The sequence below is a fragment of the Ursus arctos genome, unplaced genomic scaffold (assembly GCF_023065955.2).
Source record: "Ursus arctos isolate Adak ecotype North America unplaced genomic scaffold, UrsArc2.0 scaffold_6, whole genome shotgun sequence".
Classification (NCBI taxonomy): Eukaryota; Metazoa; Chordata; class Mammalia; order Carnivora; family Ursidae; genus Ursus; species Ursus arctos.
In genome coordinates, this window is record NW_026623078.1 from 53,260,169 (window position 1) to 53,285,810 (window position 25,642).

General features: G+C 39.8%; 1 protein-coding gene across 2 annotated transcripts in view; it reads right to left on the bottom strand.

The window, feature by feature from the left end:
* The window catches only part of RRM2B (ribonucleotide reductase regulatory TP53 inducible subunit M2B), a 64,845-nt gene that overhangs the window by 13,074 nt on the left and 26,129 nt on the right, over positions 1-25,642 (bottom strand). The window contains exons 7-9 of one of the 2 annotated variants that reach the window (XM_026495615.4): positions 24,822-24,926; positions 16,937-17,050; positions 6,336-10,352 (exon numbers count right to left, since the gene is read on the bottom strand). In XM_026495615.4, the coding sequence (XP_026351400.1) occupies positions 10,200-10,352; positions 16,937-17,050; positions 24,822-24,926 (372 nt within the window). In that variant the 3' untranslated portion in view covers positions 6,336-10,199. Of the gene's footprint in view, positions 1-6,335; positions 10,353-16,936; positions 17,051-24,821; positions 24,927-25,642 lie in introns of those variants that run through there. The other variant, XM_057308110.1, reaches the window with a different exon arrangement.

Genomic DNA, 25,642 nt, shown 5'->3' on the forward strand with positions numbered 1-25,642 from the left:
GTGTGATCCTTTGTGTGGGTCCTATCCCAACATGGGCAAGGCTGTGTGAAACCACTCTTTCAAGGTCTACCTTCCTCCTTGTTCTACCTGGTAGGATTTGCGTAGTGGCTTCTGTGCTACATTCAGAATCGCTGCCCAACCTGTCACTTGGGTCAAACCCATCAGATCTGTCCCCTCCTGGCCCCAGGGCTGATTCTCTCCCAGGAAACCCCATGCTAAGAAACTTCAGTTGAGCCACCCTATGAGTGAGTCATGACCCAGCTACGCCTAAGTCCCAGTGGTGGGGTTTAAGGCTCAAGGGAAGCTCCCTAGTGCCAATGATAACCAGTCAGAATCCCACCCGAGGCAAGGAGGGGCTTTTAAAGCAGAGGAGCATAGACTCTCTACCCTCAAGCTCTCAGTCTAGTGAGGGAACAACAGGACAAGATCTACTGGGACTGAGCAGTCTTAGAGCAGTGATACATGGCGGCACTAAAGCTGTTTGACTTTGCTACTTACAGAACCAAATAGGAATTATTCATTCTTAGGGCTTGTGATAAGGCTAATGAAAACAACAACAAAGGATGTTAAACCTGTACAGGTAATTAAGGTGAACTGAATTTCACTTACTGCTAATGTTTTGGGAGGGCAAAACCATTGTATTTGTTAAGGAAACACAAAAATCTATTTCCTAGCCAACTAACATGCTAGATACTAAGACCATTTATAAATTTATGCTTAAAATTGAAATAACCAATCTGTAAGAGAGAACTGAAACCTATACAATGACAAAATTGTTAAAGGAGACATAGCAAGAAGCCAATAGCTCAGCCTTCGAGGAGCTATTGACTTTAAGGTCACTCTGAGCTAATGGAAATGTTCCAGGCATACCACTGGAATTTTAATGCTAAACAGAAACTTTGAGATAATAGCTTCAATTATGGAGTGCTTACTATGCACTGGGTGCTATTTTAAGTGTTCTGCCTGTTTATACAACAGCAGAAGTCCACACTACTGTTCTTCCCAGTTACACATTTAACTTGCCAATGTCATCTAGCCAGGAAATGGTAGAGCCAGGATTTGAACCCCAGTAGTCTGGCCCTAGAGCCTGTGCTCTTCTGCACCTCACCATAGCAAGGTCCCACATTACAAGGTACTTCCCGTGGGTTGCAAGTGAGTTAACTAAGTCAAGATAGATTTAGTATTCATAGGATGGAGTATCATTTAATGATCCCCTAGCTCTCAAGAAACCTGCTCCCCACACCCCAATTGTGAAAATATCCTGCCCTGACCATAGATATCCGCATCTCCCTCCTCAGACTGAGGTGGACAGGAGCTCCAGCAATCCAGGGCCAAAGGAAGTGGCATGATCCATTCTGGTACAACAGACAAGAGCTGGTACCTTCCCCTCCACGCTTAGATCTTCCCAGAATGGGCCAGAGCTTAAGTGTTATCTTTCTGCCATTTCCACCCCTCCCCTCTCCACCACCCCTCCCCAAAACTGATGGATAAGCAAATAACAAAATCACGGGTGGTTCTGTGACTAGTCCAGGGCTCCTGATGCTTCATGAAAATATGTAGCTTTGTCAGTTGCTTCAGACGTGCTCAGCACCCATCTGTGGAAAGCAGCTTTCCTTTTTTACCTGGTACCAAAACGCAGGGCTTCCCTATGGTAGTGTCACCTAGACTTTCCTTTCGGGACGGCCAGCCAGGGGTGAAATTCCCCAAGGGCGTTTGTGCTGAGCAGGAATTTCTTCAGTGTGTGCAGAGGCCTCCCTCCAGGCCAGCAGCCCAAGCTCATCTGGAAATAGAATCATTCTTCTTTAATCTCCCTCTTTAGCTCCCACAGTGAAGGAGCCGCCTCTGAGCTGAGAAACCAGTGGCTCAAGGGCTCCATCATGAGGAAGTCAGGAAATCGGAAACTCTGGCAGAACATCTCCACCATCTTCAGAGTGGGTAGAAACCACCTGCAGGAACTTAAGGGCTAGATGGGGAACAGGAGGCCAACGGAGTGGCCAGGTCACAGTTGTCTAGCCAGAAAGGGGACTTGGCACCGTGTGCCCCTCCCCACCTCCCACCGAGTCACTTTGGCTTCCCCTGACCTCAGGAAAGGCTGAGGACAGCAGCCTCCTTTGGCTTTCTCCAGATCCAGGCAGGACACATGGGAGCTGGCAAACTCTGAGCTCTACCGTGGTAGCAGCTGGCGAGATCCTGAAGCTATGCTTCCCTCATAGAGAATGAGATGGAATTAGCTTTGCTAAATTCCCATCAGCCCTGCCCACCAAATCCCACACTGATTGCAGCAGGGCTGCCTGTCAGCTGCCGGGGGGATGCCGCGGTGTCTGACTTTGGCCTCCACGGGCTTCTCTCCCCTTGAGCCTGAGCAGCGCCTGCAGTTGAATCTCACCTCAGGCCGCACAGCCCTTTGAGGTGGTTTGGGACCCGTCACCCCTAGGACCTGAGACTCTGCACCCATCAGAGCCGCAGTGATGTCTTAATCGAGAGATTCTAGAGAAAGCATGAACTTTGGTATCAAGCAGAACTGGGAGAGCATTCTGGCTTTATCTGTACTACTTTAAGCAAGGAGTCAGTAAGAAGTAAGCCCTCTCTGCAAGTCACCTTCAAAATAGGGGCAATTACATTTTCTTTGCTTATTACGTGTTTATCCCGCTATGCTCCATGAGGCTGATGTCATGTGTGTTTTTCATGGTTTGATCTCCAGCACCTAGCATGATGTCTCACACTTAGGATACACTCGATAAATATTTGTGGAGGGAAGGGGGGAAAAAAACCTTCCCAATAGGATTCAGAGCATTAAATGACATGAGATTCCTGAAGCATAGGGAGGATGTGTGCTCTGTAAATGACGGTTTCTAGCTACCAGCCTATGCTGATTCCATGAAACCAGGTTTCACGATTCAACTAGTTCTGACTGTCGTTTATTCATTCATTCATTGAGTACAAACAACTGCGTGCCACATGGACCATACAAATGTAAAGAGCCCTGCTCTCACCTGAAAGGGGCTCAATTAAATGTTAAGACGTCGTGCGCCAGATAGAGCGAGCTATGAGCACACGGAGAAAGGACTGCCCCAGGGGATGAGCAGGGACTAGCCAGGAAAAAGGCAAACGCAGAGAAAAAATCTGGAAGGGAAAAATCCTCTGTGTCAAACTCTGTGTCCCATTGTTGAAGCCGTGTCCCTGGAGATAAGGACAATTGTGACACAGGAGATACGCTTGGAAGAGATTTTTACTCATCTGTTTTCTCGGAAATGTAAAGATTGACTGTATCTGCATGTTGCCTTCAGTGGGTTGGACTCGCTTGTGGAGAGCCGCACGAAGGATGGTGGGAGTCCTCTGAGATTTGGGGCTCTAAAGCTAGAGACCCAAACCAACAGATGTGGGGAATTAGAGGCAGGTGCTGCCTTATCAACTGAAATTTAAACAAATTGAAGTAAGTGTATCTTTATTTGGTACCACTTTACAATCTGAGTTCTGAGAAGGACTCCTTGGGAAGCTCTGACCTGGACAGCTCTTAACATTTTAGACAGTAGAGATGTGGTTTAGGGTTTCCAAACTTGCCGTATGTAACCACTGCCAGGTTATGCCGTTCTGAGTTCCACCTGTCCTATTGCTTTACCTAATACTTTAAAGTTACATTACTTTTTACTTCAAGCAATATTTTTGGAGCTGTATTTCCCAGATATGATTAGAAAATAAGTATCAATTGCCCTTGCAGCTCTGATGTTTTCAAACATTATTGCCACTCTGGCCAGGCCCCAGCAGGTCACCCCTCTTTCCCTCCCTCCATGAAGTGATGCTTAAACACAATTGCCAGCAAGCTCTGGGGGAGGACACATGAAGCTCTACATTGATACCTGTCGATGGAGTGTGTTAGGGAGAGAATTGAGGTCTAGGGGATCATATCCTGTGAAAAATCTTCTTGAATACCACCAGCAGTAGGAACAGAAATTTGGGTGCACTCAGTGAAAGATGATGGGATTTAAAGCCATAACACCTGCCTCTTTTACTGGTTGCCTGGCCTTGGGCAAGTAACTTGTCTGAGCCTCAGGTCCCTTATCAATAATATTATTGGGACATAGCAATTCCTCATAAAACTAGTGGACCGATGAAGTGGTTAGAATAAAAAGTTTGCAAAATCATCTTATAAGCACTGAAGTAGGTACAAATACTTCTTGTTTTACTGGGCATTAAATTTTCCTTGCAGAATTTGGACACTATTGTTAACGATGAGAGAATATCAAGAACATACCCCCTTGACCCTTACTCAGGCAAACTGGAGGATGCTCTTGTTTCCTATGACATGGTAACATGCTAACCTGAAGAAATGAACAGAGCAGATGTGGTTGTGAGAGCTGGCAGTGTGCAGAAAGCCTCGATGCACGAGGCAGAGAAAGGTCACCATAAAACAAGGACAGCTGCTTTTCTTACTGCTGGATGACCATGCAGACCAGGCACACCCCATTCGTGTGTAACAACGCTACTCTTCTAAGACTCACATCTCAGCTGTACCTCCCTCTCCTACTCTTCACCCTACCCTCTAAACAGCACTTGAGTTTCACCAAAGACTTCACCTGGCTCTCAGGGTCTACCCCAGGAGCAAACTTGGGGCTCTGAGCTCTTTGATACACACCCGAACACCCTGGTTCTTTCCCCTTTTTTGTATCCAGGAGCCAATTTTTGTTTTACCTAGGGTCCTTTTGGTTGCAAATCAGGAAATTTAAACTATTTAAGGCCAAAGGTAGGCATTTATTACCTTGATAATGAAAAGTTGCACAGAATAGGGATATGGTTAGGCCTTGGGGGGATATTTTCTGGAGCTTTGTCATTAGAATAAAAGTGATTCTCTTCCTTTAGTTTCCTTGAGAAACCACTTAGGTAAGGACCTGGCCCCCACTGGATCACATGCCTGTCCCTGGACCCAGATAGATGCTGTGTGTACTAGTGTTGGCAGTCCTACGAGAACCACATGGTGGTAGTGCAAGCAGCAGCTTCCACTAATAAGTGGCTCCGATTCCCAGAAGAAAGGACAGCGAAACAGATACTATCCTTAACCATTCTGAGCACAGTGACTCCACAGAACAGAAATCATGCATAGACATTTGTATATTGAATTCGACTGCCAGCTTCGTAGGTTCTAGACTTAGGACTCCTCTAATGGTCAATTTTTTTCTGCTGAGAATATCTCTTGTGGGGCCACGATTCACCAAGAACATCTGTTTAGATGTTAAAAGCACCTTCTTGGGGAGTGAAGACAAGCGTGGAAAAGAAATGGTGGAGAATGGAGACCAAGTTTACCAGGAAAATGTACTAGGATTATCAGACAGTGCAGAGGCAGGTGCTATAAACTGAATGCTTGGGTCCTGCCCAAATTCATGTTGAAACCTATCCTCAGTATGATCATGTTTGGAGGTGAGGCCTGTGAGAGGGGATTGGATCATGAATGGGATTAGTGCCCATATAAGATTTTATTTATTTATTTGAGAGCAAGAGAGCACAAGTGGGGGAGAGGGAGAGGGAGAAGCAGACTCCCTGCTGAGCAGGGAGCCCAATGTGGGGCTCAATCCCCGTACCCTCGGATCATGACCTGAGCCTAAGTCACACTTAACTGACTGAGCCACCCAGGAGCCCCGCGATTAGTGCCCTTATAAACAAGACCTCAGAGAGTTCCCTCACCCTTCCTCCACGTGAGGACATAGTGGGTAGACAGCAGTCTATGAACCAGGAAGCAAGGCTCACCAGACGCTGAATCTGTCGGCACCGAGACCGTGGACTTCCCAGCCTCCAGAACGATGAGAAATAAATGCTTCTTTCAGCCACCCAGGCAGAAGGTAGTTTTCAACAGCAGCTCCAGTGGCCTAAGACAGTAGGTAACCATGGATTTATAGTAAATAGATCCAATTTGTCTTATATGCCTTTTTCTCTAGCAGCATTTGGTTGCTAGAGGGCAAATATGGAAAAACTGTCATATGTGTAACAGGGTGGGGAAAATTTCCTTGATTTTTGATGAATGGTAGAAATGCAGATGAAGAAGAGAGTTCAGAGTACCGGTAAAGAATGTGAGTACTCATCAGATGATGGATTGTGGAATCTCAGCTGGATCTAAAAAGACATGAAGAAAGGTTCATGGATTGGGTGAAGGGAGATGAGGGAGAGGACCCGGGGATCCCGCTTACGTCAAAGAACAGTGTGGGAGGAGGAAGGGTGAGTTGAACAAAGTAATACCAATACGTATCTGTATACAAACACAGAAAATATAGACATTCCTTGATTAGAGTAGCTCCTGTACTTATAAAGAAACACTCTTACTCAAAAAGGACACACATAAAATGATGTAGCTATGAAATAGTTTATTTCAACACACTAAACCAAAAAAATAACAACTTATTTCTTTGAAAAAGCCCCAAATTCCAAATAGGCAGGATTGGCTTGATTGACCATAATATATTTTAGCAAAAAGACTTAGGTACACCACACCTAATAAAGCTCTCTCTATATACACAATAGATATCAAATAACTTTGCTACATTACCATACATTTGGAAAAATCAGGACATATTTATAAAAGAGTCAAACGCGTAAGTTAACAATCTCGTGAACTTAGAAAGCCTGAATTGTTACATTTTTCTCTGTACAAAAAAACCAAAACCAAAACAAAACAAAAAAACACCCATTCTCTATCCTTCCATTTTTACCTATATTTTCCTTACAGAATTAAGCCCCAAATTTGAAGGCTTAAATCCTTTCCTCCTAAGGCCCTAGGAATATCAAGTTTTCCGGCAAACTTGTAATTGTCTAAAAAGGAGATTATTTAAAGGGTGGGAAAAACAAAGATATACAGATTTCACTTCTGTGCCACTCATACAGCTTCTGCCAAGGAAGAGTTCCTGAGTTGGCTGCCAATTCACTTAATTTAGTAATGTAATACCTGACTATAGGACTAGGCCGGCTTTCATGCAGCGCATGAGCAGATTTCTTTATCACTGAAAGATCAGTTAGTGACATTTAGCCCTTAGCTTAATCTGTACAAATGCAATCTGGGGATTCCATGACACTGATGTTAGCATATATGAATGTAAAATACAAAATTCTGAATATCAAATAATGTATTTTTTAAATACGCAAACTGCTACATTTTCTCAATACATTTGACCCTTGAACAACATGGGTTTGACCTGCATGGGTCCGCTTATATGCAGATTTTTTCCAATAAATAGAGGACAGGACTGTAAATGTATTTTCTCTTCCTTATGACTTTCTTAATAACATTTTCTCTAGCTTACTTTATTGTAAAATACAGTATATGATACATATAACACACAAAATACGTGTTAACCAAGTGTGTTATTGGTAAGGCTTCTGGTCAACAGTAGGCTATTAGTAGTTAAGTTTTGGGAGAGTCAAAGGCTACATGTAGATTTTCAACTGCACAGGGGGGTTGGTGTCCCTACCTCCCGTGTTGTTCAAAGGTCAACTGTAACCACTTTTCTATGAATAAAAAATAAAACGGCAAAAGAAGCAGAAAAATTTGATGTTCCAAAGTGAGACAACTAAGACAGGACTCGAGTAAGCTTACATGTAAAAATAATTGTTTATTATTGTATGTAATTGAACATCAAAACAGCCTTGTCTGAAAGCACTGGGTCAAACTGTCTTCCCAAGTCTTCCCAAGTCATGGGTCTACACACTGTAATGAAATCTTAATCAGTGCAATCTGTCATGAACTACAAGTTTTTATATTTCTAAATAATGAACTACTGTAGCAATGATAATTGCTCAATAAATACATGAGCTGTTAAAAAAAGTTGTAAACATACTCTGAATTTTTCTCTTTACCTGTGAGATAAGTTTTAAAAAGAGATTTCACAATTGCCTCATTGCTTAAGAGCTAAGAACCAAAAAACTAAACATAATAAATAAATACGCAACCTGGAGGCTTGGAAAAGGATCTGGAACACTGAATATAATAAACCAGTGTATTAAAAATCCAGCATTTCAGTATTAAAACTCCTTCATTTCAATACAGTTAGGTTTATTGCTACGATAAATAAGCTTCATATTAAGGCACCTGTCATTACCTATAAGAAAGATCTGTATCCGAAACAAAGGGAATATGCACAGAAAACATTTTTCTTTCATTCTGGTATCATTGCAGATATTGTCAATTTTAAGTGTTCAGTTTTTGTGTAGTAGCAGACACATCTTTGAACATACTACCTGAATATGGTTAAATAATTTATTTAACGCCTTAATTAAAGTACATGATACTTGAATGAGGAAACAGACAAAATCACATCAAGATGGATGTAAAGGACTAAATACAAGATAGATGATAATCTCTAAGGAAAAAGAATGCTACTGTAGGGACAGTGATATGAGCAGATCTTGGCCAAGTCATTTAACTTCTCTGAGCCTCACTCTCTCCCATCAGTAAAATGTCAATACTAGCTATTCTTCAAGCTCCTAAGGCTGTTGTGGGATCACATGAGAGGATGTAAAAACAGCTGGCCAACTCTGCAGCACAGACAAACTGAACAAATCAATGGCACTGTCACAGGCGAAAATATACCCAGTTTCTGACCTTCTCCCTAACAAAGTTATGACCTGCCCCTCTTGCACCTGCTCGAGAACTCCCAGTTTTATGAAGTCAATTAGATCATTGCCTAGTGAATGGAGCAAAAATGTATGCAAACTGAAAATCTCTAAATTCTAGGTTGCAGAATTTTATAAAAATTTGCTGTAAGTGGAAAACCACACTGTTTTGGGGGCTCAGGCTACCTCTTGACTCTTCCTAACAATAACGAGGGGTTCCTGGCCTTTCCTCACACAGTCTCCTCTGCAGAGACCTTGGTCTCCCTTGCCATCTGCTACTGTACAGGAGGCACAGTCCCATTATTAGGACTATCCCTTAAACAGCGTAAAACAGTTTAGAAGAGTTTAAAGAGTATTAAAGAAGCACAGCTGAAGTCAGTCTCAGGTACATTACTCAGCTTGGCACAAATATGAATGGTTCAGTAATCCCCACCAGGTCTCCTTAACTCAGTCCCCAACTCCTTCCTCTGAGTATAAAATGGTTCTAGGCCAACTTTTTCCAGACTATGTTCTGAGGAATACCAGTTAGGTGAGATGTTAACAGGTGAAAAACAGATTTGTGTTTGTCTGGGATATGCAGGAGGAAGGGGGGATAAGCTTATGTACCGCAGAATTTCTGTCTTTGATGTACTGACCCTATGCTCTGAAGAGGAAGGGAGGATAAACATTTCCCAGATTCATCTGACCACAGAACCCCCCTTTCCCCCCCCACAAAATATCTAGAGGGGTTAACAGCTCTTAGAATACTCTTTGGGAAATGCTATTCTAGCTAATTCACCTGGGCTTTAAACATTTTAAGGCTACATCTGGCAATAGCGACCACTTTGATTTCCAAAGGAGGAGAATCATTTTACTTACAAGGTCAACTACCAGGATAACCTCCTGAATTCCACTTCATAAGTATCCTGCCCAAAGCAACTAAGAACGAAATTTCCTTTACCACATGCTGAGAAATTCAAAGAAGTGATTCTCAAGTTAATGAGAATTATAATCTTTTAAATGAAATCTTTATATTCTCCCTCAAACATTAAAAATACAAAGATTTAATCTAGATCTTAAGACCTAGAATCACAATTACTTGGAGGACAGGGGAGCATTTTATCACAACATCACCATAATTAACACTATTAATAAGCAGTAATAGTAGTAGTGGAGGTGGTGGTGGTGGTGGTAATATTGGCTAAGCATTTATTTTGTGGCCTAATCCTCACATCCACATGATAAATTTAGGACCTACTATTACATTCATTTTAAAGATACGTACACTGAGATTTAGAGAGATTAAAGGACTTGCCAAGAATCACACAAGCAGTAAGGGCAGAAAGTTGAACTCATATCTGACCCCTCACCTCATGCTCTTAATCGCTACATAATGTCACCTTATATTTTAGTGACAAAACAAAAGCATTTAAGTCACACTCTGGTTGTTAAACAGGAAAATTAGAGTGTATTTATATAAATCCAACTTGATTGAAATTTGGTTTTAGATTTCCTCTTAAGCAAACTTCTATTTCCTAAAGGAGGTACTTTAAGTTTTGGGGTTTTTTTTAAAGCAAAGAAAAACAGACTGCTCTTTACCAGCGATAGGTTTATATATGGGAAGGGTTTTAAAAATCTGCATCCAAGGTGAAGACATTATCTGTAGTTTCTGCCATGACTGCAAAACGTTGATACTCTGCAACTCGTTTCTCAAAGAAATTTGTTTTCCCTTCTAACGAAATGTTTTCCATAAAATCAAAGGGATTTTCTGCCTGAAAAACCTAAAAAGAAAAGACATGTTATTAGACATTCTGAAGAAGCCTAATCACACCCACGAGACAACAGATAACTAACAAGCTCAGGTCTCCTAACACCTGCCTAGTCACCTGTAGGATCCATTATTCCAGAAGGTCCTCGAGGCACTCAAGGCTGATAAATTGTAAGACAACTGAGATCACCCACTAATCACCTTAAGAAACTATACTAGCATTTCTGGTATTTTAAGAAGTAGAAAGAAGACACATATTATTGCAGAAAGGAAAGATTTAATACGAATCATACTAAAATATTTTTTGCAGCTTGAGAGATCCAAAACACCATAGATATTACAGACCTTTTCACAGGTATAACCATTAGGTAGTCACATATGCATGATATTACAAAATATTGAATTACCAATAATGTACTGTGACCCTAAACATATCTCTTAGTTCATAACAGATAATTAACACATTGATGTTAAGAGACCATGATGAGAAAAGATAGAATAAACACTATCCATAGATGTCTCCAAACAAAAAGTGGAATATATGTTAACAAGCAGCTTTTTCACTGCTTCTGAATTCAGGAAGCAGACTTGGCAATACAGCTTGAGGAAAAAACCACTAAACACTTCAGTGATCCATGAGGGGCAATAAAACAGGATTTCTGAATTTAGGGGTATTCCAGCAGGGATTATGAACACCACAGATAAGACTATATTCAAGTAACCCAATTAAATATGGGCAAAGGGTCTGACTAGATAGCATTCCTCTAAAGAAGGTATACAAAGGCCAAGAAACATATGAAAAGATGCTCAAAAATCATTAGTCATTAGCAAGATGCAAATCAAGACTGCAGGAGATACTACTTCACACCCACTAGGATGTTTGTGATAAAAAAGACTGAAGACAAGTGTTGGCGAAGATGTGGAGAAACTGAAACCCTTGTACACTGCTGAATATAAAATGGTGCAGTTGCTTTGAAAAACAGTCTGTTAGTTCCTCTAATAATTAAAAAGTTACCATATGACCCAGCAATTTCACTTATAGTTATATATCCAAAAGAAATGAAAACATCTGTCCACACAAAAACTTCTAAGTAAATGTCTATATTTGCATTATCCATAATAGCCCTAATAGCCAAAAGTACTGAAATGTCCATCAACCAATAAATGGATAAATAAAATTGGTATAGTCATACAATGGACTATTATTTGGCTATAAAAAGGAATAAAGTACTGATACATGCTACAGCATGAATGAACCCTGAAAACATACTAAGGAAAGAAGCCAGCCGCAAAAGACCATATATTGTAGGATTCCATTGATCTGAAATGGGATATATAGATAGAATAGGCAAATTTAAAGAGACAGAAATTAGATTAGTGGTGCCTAGGGTTAGGTGGGGGGTGGGGGGAAAGAAAGGAAAGTGACTGATCGCTAATGGGTACAGAGTTTCTCTGTGGGGTGCTAAAAATATTCCAAAACAGATTGTTGTTAAGTTGTACAACTCTGTGAATATACTAATAACCATTAAATTGTACTTGTGTTAACAGGTAAATTGCATACTCTGTGATATATCTTAATAAAGCTTAATAAAAAGCTTAACATCTTAATAAAATCTATCTATATTTTATATATATATAGTTTCAACAAAAGATCATATGTTGTGTGTGGTTGAGTCGTAGAATTCAGTGATATTGCCTGTCAGAAATAATATGTCAAGGGGCGCCTGAGTGGCTCAGTCGTTGAGCGTCTGCCTTGGGCTCAGGGCGTGATCCCGGTGTTCTGGGATCGAGCCCCACGTCAGGCTCCTCCGCTGGGAGCCTGGTTCTTCCTCTCCCACTCCCCCTGATTGTGTTCCCTCTCTTGCTGGCTGTCTCTCTCTCCACCAAATAAATAAATAAAATCTTAAAAAAAAAAGAAATAATATGTCAAGAGGAAGTGAAAATTTGAACTAGCAGGATATGGTGAAAAAAGTACTGAACCAATAGTTACAGATTCACTGGATTTTAAAACTGGGGGCCTTCCAAAAAACCTGATTTAAATCATCCATGGCATGGACAAGGTAACTAAGACCAAGTTAAATTAAGTGTACATATTTTTCACATAACTTGAATAATCCTAAAATTTGTATGGAACCACAAAAGGCCCTGAATAGCTAAAGCAATCCTGAGAAAGAAAAGTAAAGCTGGAAGTATCACAATCTCAGATTTCAAAATATACCAGAAAGCTATAGTAATCAAAACAATATGGTACTGACACAAAAAATAGACACTAGTCTATTTTAGACTAGTTCAATAGTACAGGAAAGAGCCAAGAAATAAACCCATATTTATATGCTCAATTAATCTATGACAAAGGAGGCAAGAATATACAATGAGGAAAAGATACTGTTTTCAATAAATAGTGCTGGGAAAACTGGACAGCTGCATGCAAAAGAATGAAACTGAACTACTTTCCTTCACCAAACACAAAAATGAACTCAAAATGGATGAAAGGCCTAAATGTGAGGCTTGAAACTATAAAACTCCTAAAAAAAAAAAAAAAAAGGCAGTAATGTCTTGGAATTTGGCCTTAGCAACATATATATGAATATATCTCCTCAGGCAAGGGAAACAAAAGCAAAAATAAACTACTGAGACTACAGCAAAGGAAACCATCAATAAAACAAAAAGGCAACCTACAGAATGGGAGAAAATCTTTGCAAATATTTTATATATTTGATATATCCAATAAGGGGTTAATATCCAAAACATCAAAAGAATGTATACAACTCAACACCAAAACAACAAATCACCTGACTTAAAAAATGGCCCGGGGGGGGGGGGGGGGGGGGGGGGGATGGGCAGAGAAGCTAGATACTTTTCCAAAGAAGATATCAGATGGTCAACCGACACTTGAAAAAATGCTCAGCATCACTAATCATCAAGGAAATGCAAAACAAAACCACAATGAGATATCACCTCACACCTGTCAGAATATTTACTACCAAAAAGACAAGAAACAGGCGTGCCTGGGTGGTTCAGTGAAGCATCTGCCTTCGGCTCAGGTCATGATCCCAGGGTCCTGGGATGGAGCCCTGCATTGGGCTCCCTGCTCATCGGGGAGTCTGCTTCTCCCTCTCCCTCTGTCCCTCCCCAGCACCCCCCCCCCACTCATGCTCTCTCACTCTCATGCTCTCTCTAAAATAAATTTTTTAAAAATCCTTTTTTTTAAAAAAAGGCAAGAAATAACAAGCATTGGTGAGGATGTGGAGAAACGGGAACCCTCATGCACTGTAGCTGGGAATGTAAACTGTTGCAGCCACTGTGGAAAACCATATGGAGGTTCCTCAAAAACTTAAAAACAGAAATACCATATGATCCAGTAATTCCACTACTGAGTATTTACCCAAAGAAAACAAAAACACAAATTTGAAAAGATATATGCACCCTATGTTTATTGCAGCATTATTTACAACAGCAGATATGCGAATCTATGCCAAGTGTCCATCAACAGAAGAATGGATAAAGAAGATATACTATGTATATATACATACAAACACACACACACACACACACACACACACTGAAATATTACTCAGCATAAAAAAGAACAAGATCCGGGATCCTGGGTGGTTCAGGCAGTTAAGTGTCTGCCTTCACTCCGGTTATGATCCCCAGCTCCTGAGATGGAGCCCTTTCTTTGGGCTCCCCGCTCAGTGGGGAGTCTGCTCCTCCTGCTCCCTCTGCCCCTCCCCCACCTTGTGCTCTCTTCCTCTCAAATAAAATCTTTAAAAAAATGAATGAGATCCTGCCATCTGTGACAACACGGATGGACCTAGAGGGAACTATCGTTAAGTGGAATAAGTCAGAGAAAGAGAAATACCACATGATTTCATTTCTACGTGGAATCTAAAGAAAACAAAACATATGAACAAACAAACAAAAAACCAGAAACAGACTCCTAAATACAGAGAATGAACTGGTGACTGCCAGAGAGGGGTTGGGGGGAGGATGGGTGACATATGTGAAGGGAATTAAAGGTACAAACTTTCAGTTATAAAATAAGTCAATCCTGGAGATGAAAAGTACAGCATAGGGAATATAGTCAATAATATTTTAATAACATTGTATGGTGACAAGTGGTAACAACACTTACAGTGGGGAGCACTGCGTAATGTATAGAATTGTCAGTCGGCTGCACACTTGAAACTAGTATCACACTGTATGTCAACTACATTTCAATAATACCAAAAAATAAGTTAAGTGGCTTGTTTCTGACACACAGAAGTACTCAAATATTTTTTGACTAATCCCAAACTAAGAGAGAAGTTGAAAACATCATTAATATGGCTCCTACTTAGAATTCTGTATAAATGACAACCATTTGCTAATTTAAGAAATCTCTTATTTTGCCAAAAACTGTCATTGTAAGAACAGTTCTTTTTCTAGTTCCTTGCGTTCAAAGTGTAGTTCATGTATTTTAAACTTGTTTTCTTAACACACACATTCAAGGCTATAATTTGTCCTTTGAGGATCTATTTGGCTGTATTCTACAAGTTTTGATATATAGTAACCTTATCATCATTTAGTTCATATTTTCTATTACTTTATATTTTCATTTTAATCTCATTTTAGAGGATATCTTCTCAATTTCTAAGTAGACAGAATTTTTTGGCAATCTTTCATTGTTAATTTCTAATTTTACTGCACTAAAATCTAAAAGGTCTGTACAATTTCTGCTTTTTGGAATTTGAGATATGTTGAAGGCCTGTGGAAAAATGACGTTTCATACTATGTTTAGATTTTCTTCTGTAGGCGGGATGTTTTATACATCTACAGTGAGCAAGTTCCCAAAGAGAAAACTAGGCCCAGGAGTCACAGTTTTCTAAAAAGCAGGAGAACATGGAAGTAAGAGTGTGAGGATATGGTAGTAGGTTAAAGGACAGTGAGTTCACTTTAAGGCTCAAGTGAGTAAATTAATTTTCCTGTAACAAACATATTGGTATAACTTAGGAACAAACGCAATTTTTAAAAAATATACAGTTTAGAAATTTAAGAGATCATATTAATGCAATTATAATTTTGATTTCTCCATTCATTATCAGTAAACACAGGATTTTATAACTAAAATAATAAAAGATAGTTCATCTAACAAAAACCTTTGCCCTATCTGACTCTTTCATGATGGTATTTCTGTGGTTACCAGAATATAAATGCATTACTGAGAAAGGTGATCATTACTCCAGCATCATGGATTTCATAAGGCTTCTCATTAAATACAATTTAAACTTATACTTCCATGCTAAGAAGTTAAAACCTGTAATTTATAATTACCATCGTATATATACTACATAGTCAAGTTCTATGAATGTTCCAATTATGGTGAATACAACATGACCACTTAGTGTGCATTTACTGTATGTCTCATACTATTCGAAGTGCTTTCAGTATACCAACTCATCAACAATCCTTTGTGGTATTATTGTTATCATCTCCCTTTCATGGATGAGGAAATGGGGATAAGAGGTTAAGCAACTTGCTTCAGGTCATATAGCTAGAAAGTGGCAGAACCAGGATTGGAACCCAGGTAGACTGGCTGCAGCTTCCATATGTTATGTGAAAAAGCATACCTCTTTATGAAATTCAGGTATATTATCTCTGATAAACAAAATGAAAAATAACTTAAAAGACAACTGAGTTCAAAGGGTTAAATTATGACAGTTAATGTCTTCCTAATAACTATTCATATTTAAAAAGTTCACGGGGCACCTGGGTGGCTCAGTCGGTTAAGCATCTGACTCTTAGTTTCAGCTCAGGTTGTGATTTCAGGGTCATGAGACGGAGCTTGTGTGGGGCTCCATGCTCAGCTTGGAGTCCGCTTAAGATTCTTTCCCTCTCCCTCTGCCCCGCCCCACCAAGCTCTCTCTCTCTCAAATAAATAAATAAATCTTTTTAAAAAATAAAAAAATAAAACTATTAATTTCTGATGGACTAATCTCACTAAACAAATAAAAGGTAAACAGGCCTTAAAAGAAATACTAATGTGGGACTCCTGGATGGCTCAGTCAATTAGAGGAGACTCTTGATTGATTTCAGCTCAGGTCATGATCTCAGGGTCCTGGGATGGAGCCCCATGGTGGCCTCCATGCTCAGCAGACAGTCTGCTTGAGGATTCTCTCTCTCTCTCCCTCTTCCTCTGCCCTTCCCCCCACTTGAGCTCGCTCTCTTTCTCTCTCCCTTTCTAAAATAAATAAACAAATCTTTTAAAAAATATTAACATAAAAATGATAAATAGACCCATGGGGATTTATGAGGGTAAACATATATATGCATAATAAATCCAATTTACTTAAAGATAATCCTATTAAGTACCTACAATTACTACAAGTAATTTATTGAACTTACTAATTCTAAGATTTATCAGCCTCCTATTTCTGTTAAGAATTCCAAGTTTCAAAGGATTTCACAAGACCAATTTGTTCATGCAAAGCAAGGCTGTCACAGACATTTAAAAAGTAGACTAGTATGTTACAAATGCTTTCAATGAAATATAGTATTTTAGTGGCCTTACTTGCTATAACATTTAAGTTATAAGTAACACATTTTTAAATAACTTACCTTTGAGAATCCAAGTTCCACAAGTAATCTGTCAGCTACAAACTCAATATACTGTTTCATCAAAACACAATTCATTCCAATGAGGCCAACTGGCAAGGCTTCTGTTAAAAACTCCTGAGATATGAACAAAAACAGAATAAACTATACAGATAGAACAATAAATATGTATTTTCCAAACAAAAACAGGGTTTTAGTTTTTTAATCTCCTAAGTCCCTGAGGATAGTATGCTAGGGTAAATTTTCAACATGGCAATGTCCATTTGTTTAAAAATGTTTGGGGTATTACTATTCACAGTATTTCACATTCTCAAATAGCCTAAGTAAATTGAAACTATCAAATTACTGGTATTTTACACAGCAGCACTATAGGACCTTAAGTCATAGGCTTTCTCCATTGAAAAAAAATGAGATATTTTGTTCTGGAATATCTGGAAAAAAATTCACCAAAGGTGATCACTGTGGGGAACATGATTATGGAAGGGAATTGAGAAAGACAGGAACACACTTAAAGAAAATGAGAAAATAATAAAAATGTATGTGGGGGTTGGAAGATAAATTGAACTCCAACTATGCTGAAAGATAGTGGTAAAGTGTTAATAGGAGAAAAATAAAAACATTAGGGCACCTGGGTGGCTCAGTCAGTTAAGTGTCTGCCTTTGGCTCATGTCATGATCCCAGGATCCTGGGATTGAGTCCCGAATGGAGTCCTGCATTGGGCTCCCTGCTCAGTGGGGAGTCTGCTTCTCCCTCTGCCCCTCTTCCCCACTCATGTGCTCTTTCTCACTCTCTCTCTCTCAAAAATAAATAAATAAAATCTTCTTTAAAAATTAAAAAAAAACAAAAACATTAACCATCTGAATTCTTGAAATGATTAAAAATACCAAAATGCATTTTATGCATTTTCTCCTTCCCAATATGAAAACCAGAGCTATTGAACTATACAGTATTTTTTTTTAAAAGTTTAAAAAATTTATTTTACTAAGTAAGTCAAGCAGAGAAAGACAACTATCATATGGTTTCACTCATATGTGGAACATAAGGAATAGCATGGAGGACCACAGCGGGAGGGAGAGAAAACTGGGAAGAAATCAGAGAGGGAGAAAAACGATGAGACTCTGGACTACAGGAAATAAACTGAGGGTTACAGAAGGGACGGGGTTGGGGGTGGGGTAACAGGGTAATGGGTATTAAGGAGGGCTCGTGTTGTGCTGAGCACTGGGTGTTACACACAAATAATGAATTGTTGAACACTACATCAAAAACTAATGATGTACTACATGCTGGCTAACTGAACATAATAAAAAAATTTTTTTAATTCATTTTACTTTTATTTTTTTAATGTTTTTTTATTATATTATGTTAGTCACTATACAGTACATCCCTGGTTTCTGATGTAAAGTTCGATGATTCATTAGTTGCGTACAACACCCAGTGCACCATGCAATACGTGCTCTCCTTACTACCCATCACCGGTCTATCCCATTCCCCCGCCCCCCTCCCCTCTGAGACCCTAAGTTTGTTTCTCATAGTCCATAGTCTCTCATGTTTCATTTCCCCTTCTGATTACCCCCCCTTTCTTTACCCCCTTCTTCCCCTACCAATCTTCCTATTTCCTATGTTCCATAGATGAGAGAAATCATATGATAATTGTCTTTCTCTGCTTGACTTATTTCACTTAGCATTATCTCCTCCAGTGCCGTCCATGTTGCAGCAAATGTTGAGAACTCGTTCTTTCTGATAGCTGAGTAATATTCCATTGTACATATGGACCACAACTTCTTAATCCAGTCATCTGTTGAAGGGCATCTCGGCTCCTTCCACGATTTAGCTATTGTGGACATTGCTGCTATGAACATTGGGGTGCATATGGCCCTTCTCTTCACTACGTCTGTATCTTTGGGGTAAACACCCAGTAGTGCAATGGCTGGATCATAGGGTAGCTCAATTTTTAACTTTTTAAGGGACCTCCACACTGTTTTCCAGAGTGGCTGTACCAACTTGCATTCCCACCAACAATGTAGGAGGGATCCCCTTTCTCCACATCCTCTCCAGCAATTGTTGTTTCTTGCCTTGTAATTTTTGCCATTCTAACTGGCGTAAGGTGGTATCTTAGTGTGGTTTTGATTTGAATTTCCCTGATGGCTAATGATTTTGAACATTTTTTCATGTGTCTGTTAGCCATTTGTATGTCATCATTGGAAAAGTGTCTGTTCATATCTTCTGCCCATTTTATGATTTGTTTATTTGTTTCTCGCGTATTGAGTTTGAGAAGTTCTTTGTAGATCTTGGATACCAGTCTTTTATCTGTAGCATCATTTGCAAATATCTTCTCCCATTCCGTGGGCTGCCTCTTAGTTTTTTTGACTGTTTCCTTGGCTGTGCAGAAGCTTTTGATCTTGATGAAGTCCCACAAGTTCATTTTATCTTTTGTTTTTCTTGCCTTTGGAGATGTGTCATGAAAAAGGTTACTTTGGCCGATGTCGTAGAGGTTGCTGCCTATGTTCTCCTCTAGGATTTTGATGGATTCCTGTCTCACATCAAGGTCTTTCATCCATTTGTAGTTTATCTTTGTGTATGGTGTGAGAGAGTGGTCAAGTTTCATTCTTTTGCATGTAGCTGTCCAATTTTCCCAGCACCATTTATTGAAGAGACTTTTTTCCACCGGATGTTTTTTCCTGCTTTATCAAAGATTAGTTGCCCAAAGAGCCGAGGGTCCATTTCTGGGTTCTCTATTCTGTTCCATCGGTCTATGTGTCTGTTTTTGTGCCAGTACCATGCTGTCTTTGTGATCACAGCTTTGTAGTACAGCTCGAAATCCGGCATTGTGATGCCCCCAGCTTTGTTTTTCCTTTTCAACAGTTCCTTGGCGATTCGGGGCCTTTTCTGTTTCCATACAAATTTAAGGACTATTTGTTCCAGTTCTTTGAAAAATGTCATCGGTATTTTGATCAGGATAGCACTGAAAGTGTAGATTGCTCTGGGTAGCATGGACATTTTAACTATGTTAATTCTTCCGATCCATGAGCATGGAATATTTTTCCATCTTTTTGTGTCTTCCTCAATGTCTTTCAAGAGTGATTTACAGTTTCTAGAATATAGATCCTTTACATCTCTGGTTAATTCCAAGGTAACGTATGGTTTTTGGTGCTATTGTAAATGGGATGGATTCCCTAATTTCTCTTTCTTCAGTCTCATTATTCGTATATAGAAATGCAACTGATTTCTGAGCATTGATTTTGTATCCTGCCACCTTACTGAATTGCTCTATAACTTCTAATAGTTTGGGAGTGGATTCTTTTGGGTTTTCCATATACAGTATCATGTCATCTGCGAAGAGAGACATTTTGACTTCTTCTTTGCCGATTTGGATACCTTTTATCCCTTTTTGTTGTCTGATTGCTGTTGCAAGGACTTCTAGTACTATGTTGAATAATAGTGGCGAGAGTGTGCATCCTTGTCATGTTCCTGATCTTAAGGGAAAGGCTTCCAGCTTTTCCCCATTGAGAATGATATTTGCTGTAGGCTTTTCATAGATGGTTTTTATGAGATTGAGGAATGTACCCTATATCCCTACACTCTGAAGGGTTTTAATCAGGAAAGGATGCTGTATTTTGTCAAATGCTTTTTCTGCATCTATTGAGAGAATCATATGATTTTTGAATTTTTCTTTCTGGATAAAATCTAAGACACTGATAGATTTGCAAATGTTGAACCACCCTTGCATCCCAGGTATGAATCCCACTTGGTCATGATGGATAATCCTTTTAATGTACTGTTGGATTCTATTAGCCAGGATCTTGTTGAGGATTTTGGCGTCCATATTCATTAGGGAAATCGGTCTGTAATTCTTTTTGATGGGGTCTTTGCCTGTTTGGGGATCAAGGTAATATTGGCCTCATAGAATGAGTTTGGTAGCTTTCCTTCTGTTTCTATTTTTTGAAATAGCTTTAGGAGAATAGGTATTATTTCTTCTTTGAATGTTTGGTAGAATTCCCCAGGAAAACCGTCCGGGCCTGGAGTTTTGTTTTTTGGAAGGTTGTTTATCACTGACTCAATCTCTTCATAATTAATTGGCCTGTTTAAAAAATCAATTTGTTCCTGTTTCAGTCTTGGTAGTCTATAGGTTTCCAGGAAGGCCTCCATCTCTTCCAGATTGCTTAATTTATTGGCATAAAGCTGTTGATAAAAGTTTCTAATAATCCTTCCAATTTCATTGGTGTTGGTTGTGACCTCTCCTTTTTCATTCATAATTTTATTAATTTGGGTCCTTTCTCTATTCTTTTGGGTAAGTCTTGCCAGTGGTCTGTCAATTTTATTAATTCTCTCAAAGAACCAGCTTCTAGGTCTGTTGATCTGCTCTACTGTACTCCTGGTTTCTAATTCATTGATTTCTGCTCTTATCTTGGTTAACTGCTTCCTCGTGCATGGATTAGGCCTGTCCCTCTGTTGCTGTTCCAGCTTCTTGAGGTGAGAATATAAAAACTGCATTTTAGATTTTTCTATTCTTTTGAGTAAGGCTTGGATGGCTATGTATTTCCCCCTTAGGACTGCCTTTGCAGTATCCCATAGGTTTTGGACCGTTGTGTTTTCATTCTCATTGGTCTCCATAAATTGTTTAAATTGATTTTTGATTTCCTGGTTTATCGAGTCATTCCTGAGCAGGATGGTTCTTAGTCTCCAAGTGTTTGAGTTTCTTCCATATTTTTCCTTGTGGTTGAGTTCCAATGTCAAAGCACTGTGGTCTGAGAATATGCAGGGAATAATTTCAGTCTTTTGGTATCAGTTGAGACCTGTTTTGTGTCCCAGGACATGGTCTATTCTTGAGAATGTTCTATGGGCATTAGAATAGAATGAGTATTCTTTGGTTCTGGGATGTAGTGTTCTACATATATCTATGAGGTCCAACTCGTCGAGTATGGCATTCAAAGCCCTTGTTTCTTCGTTGATTTTTTGCTTGGGTGTTCTATTTCTGACAGTGGAGTGTTGAGATCCCCTACTATTAACGTATTTTTATCTATATGTCTCTTTATTCTGGTTAAGAGTTGGCTTGTGTATCTTGCTGCCCCCCTGTTGGGGGCATATATATTTATAATTGTCATATCCACTTGTTGGATACATCCTTTAAGAATAATATAGTGCCCTTCTGTGTCTCTAACTATAGTCTTTAGTTTAAAATCCAATCTGTCTGATACAAGAATTGCTACCCTAGCTTTCTTTTGAGGTCCATTGGTGTGAAAGATGGTATTCCATCCCTTTACTTTCAGTCTTAATGTATCTTTAGGTTGAAAATGAGTCTCTTGTAGACAGCAAATGGATGGGTCATGTCTTTTTATCCAATCTGCAACCCTGTGCATTTTATGGGAGCATTTAGGCCATTTACATTGAGACTGAATATTGAGAGATATGATTTTAATGATGCCATGTTGCCAGTAAAGTCTTTGTTTCTATCGATTGTGACTTTCTGTTCTGTATCACTCTTGGGGCCTTTTTACCTTTATAGAACCCCCCTTAATATCTCCTGTAGGGCTGGTTTCGTGATTATGAAATTGGTCAATGATGGCGATTCTGGAAGGTCTTTATTTCTCCATCAATTCTGAATGACAGCCTTGCTGGATAAAGGATCCTTGGCTGCATGTTTTTCTCTGAAAGAGCTTTAAAAATGCCCCCCAACCCTTTCTCTCATTCCAGGTCTGTGTAGACAGGTCTGACATAATTCTGATACCTTTGCCTTGGTACATGAGAAATTTCTTTGCCCTGACCGCTTTCAATACTGTATCCTTGGATCTAATATTTGCGAATTGCACTATGACGTGACGTGGCATAGGTTTGTCGTGGTTGAGCTTGGGAGGGGTCCTCTCTATCTCTTGGACATGAATGTTTGTTTCCCTTGCTAGATTAGGGAAGTTTTCAGCTACAATTTGTTCAAATATCTCTTCTAGACCTCTGTTTTTCTCCACCCCCTCGTGGATGCCGATGATTCTGACACTGGAACGTTTCATTGAGTCAGTAATCTCCCGTAACCTACATTCTTGAGCGTGGATTTTTTAAAGTCCAGATTCTATTTTAGCTTTCTCTTCTACTAACCCATCCTCCAATTTGCTGATATGGTTCTTCTGCCTCATTCACCCTGGCCATCAGAGCCTCTAGTTTTGACTGCATTTGGCTCATAGAATTTTTAATTTCTGCCAGATTCGCTCTCATTTCCGCCCTTAGAGATTCTATATTCTCATTAACATTTTCGTCAATACTTTTTTCAAGTCTACACATCATCTTGACCATTGTTACTCTGAATTCCATTTCTGATAATTTGGTTACATCCATATCCATTAGTTCTGTAGCAGAGGCCACAGACTCATTGTCTTTTCTTTGCTGGGGGGGATTTCTCCTTCTCGTCATTCTGATGAGGAGAGGTTGCGGGGTTGTCCAGAGCCCAAATTATTGACCAGGACCCAGGCCGTGCGCCCTTGTTTTATAGGGATCTTAGGGATGTGGGCTTCTTGATTTTTCAGCCTGCCTTCTGGGGGAGGGGCCTTCTGCGCCGATACTCAGGCAACCCTGATTGGGTAGAGTCTCCATGTCCCCTGCGAGGGGAGATGGGGATGGGTACACTGTGAGCCGGTATTTCCAGGCTTTTGTTCTCTGGCGGCTTTCCTTGCCGGTTTTCTGTGCCTCTTCTGAGAGTCAGAGCAGCAGCGGCCGAATCTCAGCCTCTGTCTCAGAACAGAGGGATCGCGGACCGTTCTCCACTGATGTTCTGGCCACTTTAACTCTGTTTCTGTTGGTGCTGCTCAACCCTGCAGCGTCCCGGGATGTGCGCCCCACACCCGGAGTCCCAGCCCTCACTTCCAGGGCCGGCGCATCTCTGTCCTTTGTGTTTCTAACACCGCCAGCCGCCAGCCGCCCCCGCGCGCTCCCAGAGCTCCCGGTCTCAGTCTGGTTCCAGTGAGCACACCGGAGTTCCGTTTCAGTCTGGTGGCGCGCGCTCTCCGCTCACGGTCACAGTCTGTTCTCTCGCGGGTGCCATCTGCGAGTCCGCCCGCTCCCCTGTGCAGGTGGCTACTGCTTCCCAGCGCCTGAACGCGGCGGCTCCCTTCCCCTTCCGTTTATCTTCCGATATCTGTGCGCGGTTTCACGGCTCCCCGCTTCATACCTCAATACTTAGCGCTGGAGATGTTCATTTGTAGAGATCCAGATGCATCTTCCTGCATCTCAGGCTGATTCCGTGGATGTTCAGGCTGGTCTGGTACCTATCCAACTCGACTCAGGGGACCGGCTGAAAAAGGGGTCCCCTACTCCCCCGCCATCTTAACTCCGTTCTAAATTCATTTTACTTTTAAACTAGTTCTTTCAAATGATAAAAAACATGCTAAGTGGAACATCTAGGTATTTGTAGTTAGAGATTTTTACATTCTATATATTAAGTTTTACTGTTTGCTAATTCATTGATTTACTAATTCTATAAACATTTAATGTGTGCTTCAAGCTAGGTACCTTGCTCAGTTTTGAAAATACAAAACAAATAAGAAACCATTACTGCCCTTCAGTAGCAGAAAATCTAAAAAAAAAAAATAAATAAAGCTAAAATAATTCAAATAGTTTGCTATGGCATAAAATGTGACAGATCAGTAAGACGGAAAAAAACAGTCCTGAAATAGACTTTAGTATACATAAAACTTTAACATATAACATTTACTTACAAACCAAATTACCAACTGACATAATAATTGCAATGTATCATCTGTTGGTACTGTCAGGTTGACTATATAAAATTGCTGATATTTGCTTTGACCTACAAGTGGCAATTTCCTGAGTCAACCCAATACAATAATGGGACAAACATCAGAGAAAAAAGAGATGTGCTAATCATACAAGCTTCCCTGCTTACCTGCTCAATTTCAACAGCATTAACAATGATCTCCCTGACCCTTTCTTCCGAAGGCTTATTTACTAAGTATTGAAACATCAGGCAAGCAAAGTCACAGTGAAGCCCCTAAAACAGAAGAAAAATACCACTGTCAAAGAATGTTTAATCACCTATTTTCACACTGTCATGTGTCAGGCATCATATAAAGTAGGTTCTAGGAATGCAACACAGAATTTCTGGAAGATAAAAGAGGGATTCATAGTACCAGGAACTACTTTCCTTCAAATCTCATTAAAATGCCAACTATAACAACCTATCATGAAAAATATTCAGTGCTGGCAAATCTTAATTTGTCAACAGGAATGATGAATTAACTAACAACAACAACAACAACAACAACAACAAATCTGCAACCAAAATCATTTTGGAAAGGAAAACAAAGCAAGAGCTGAAATGAAAATTCATTCATTTCTAATGCTAAAAAAATTGAGAAATGATTGAAAACAATAAGTGTTTAAAGAAAAGGTGAAACTCAGATTTCAAAAAGACAACATTTATATTAAATAAGAATGGCTCAAGATAAAAATAAATTCAGTGCAATGAAAATGGAAAGAATTAAGAATGCCATTTGAAGCTGTACAAAGCAGAAATGACACTGCAGATAACCAAAGAAGAAAATAAATTTGTGAAATACCTTGAGAACAGAATGGTTATGCAAATGCAAGAAATGTGATAGAGCTTTAAATAATTACAGAACAGAGCAAGGAGATCCAACCTACAATAATCAGGATTCCAAAACACAGAACAGATGGTATAAAGCTGAAAACAACAGAAGTAATTGC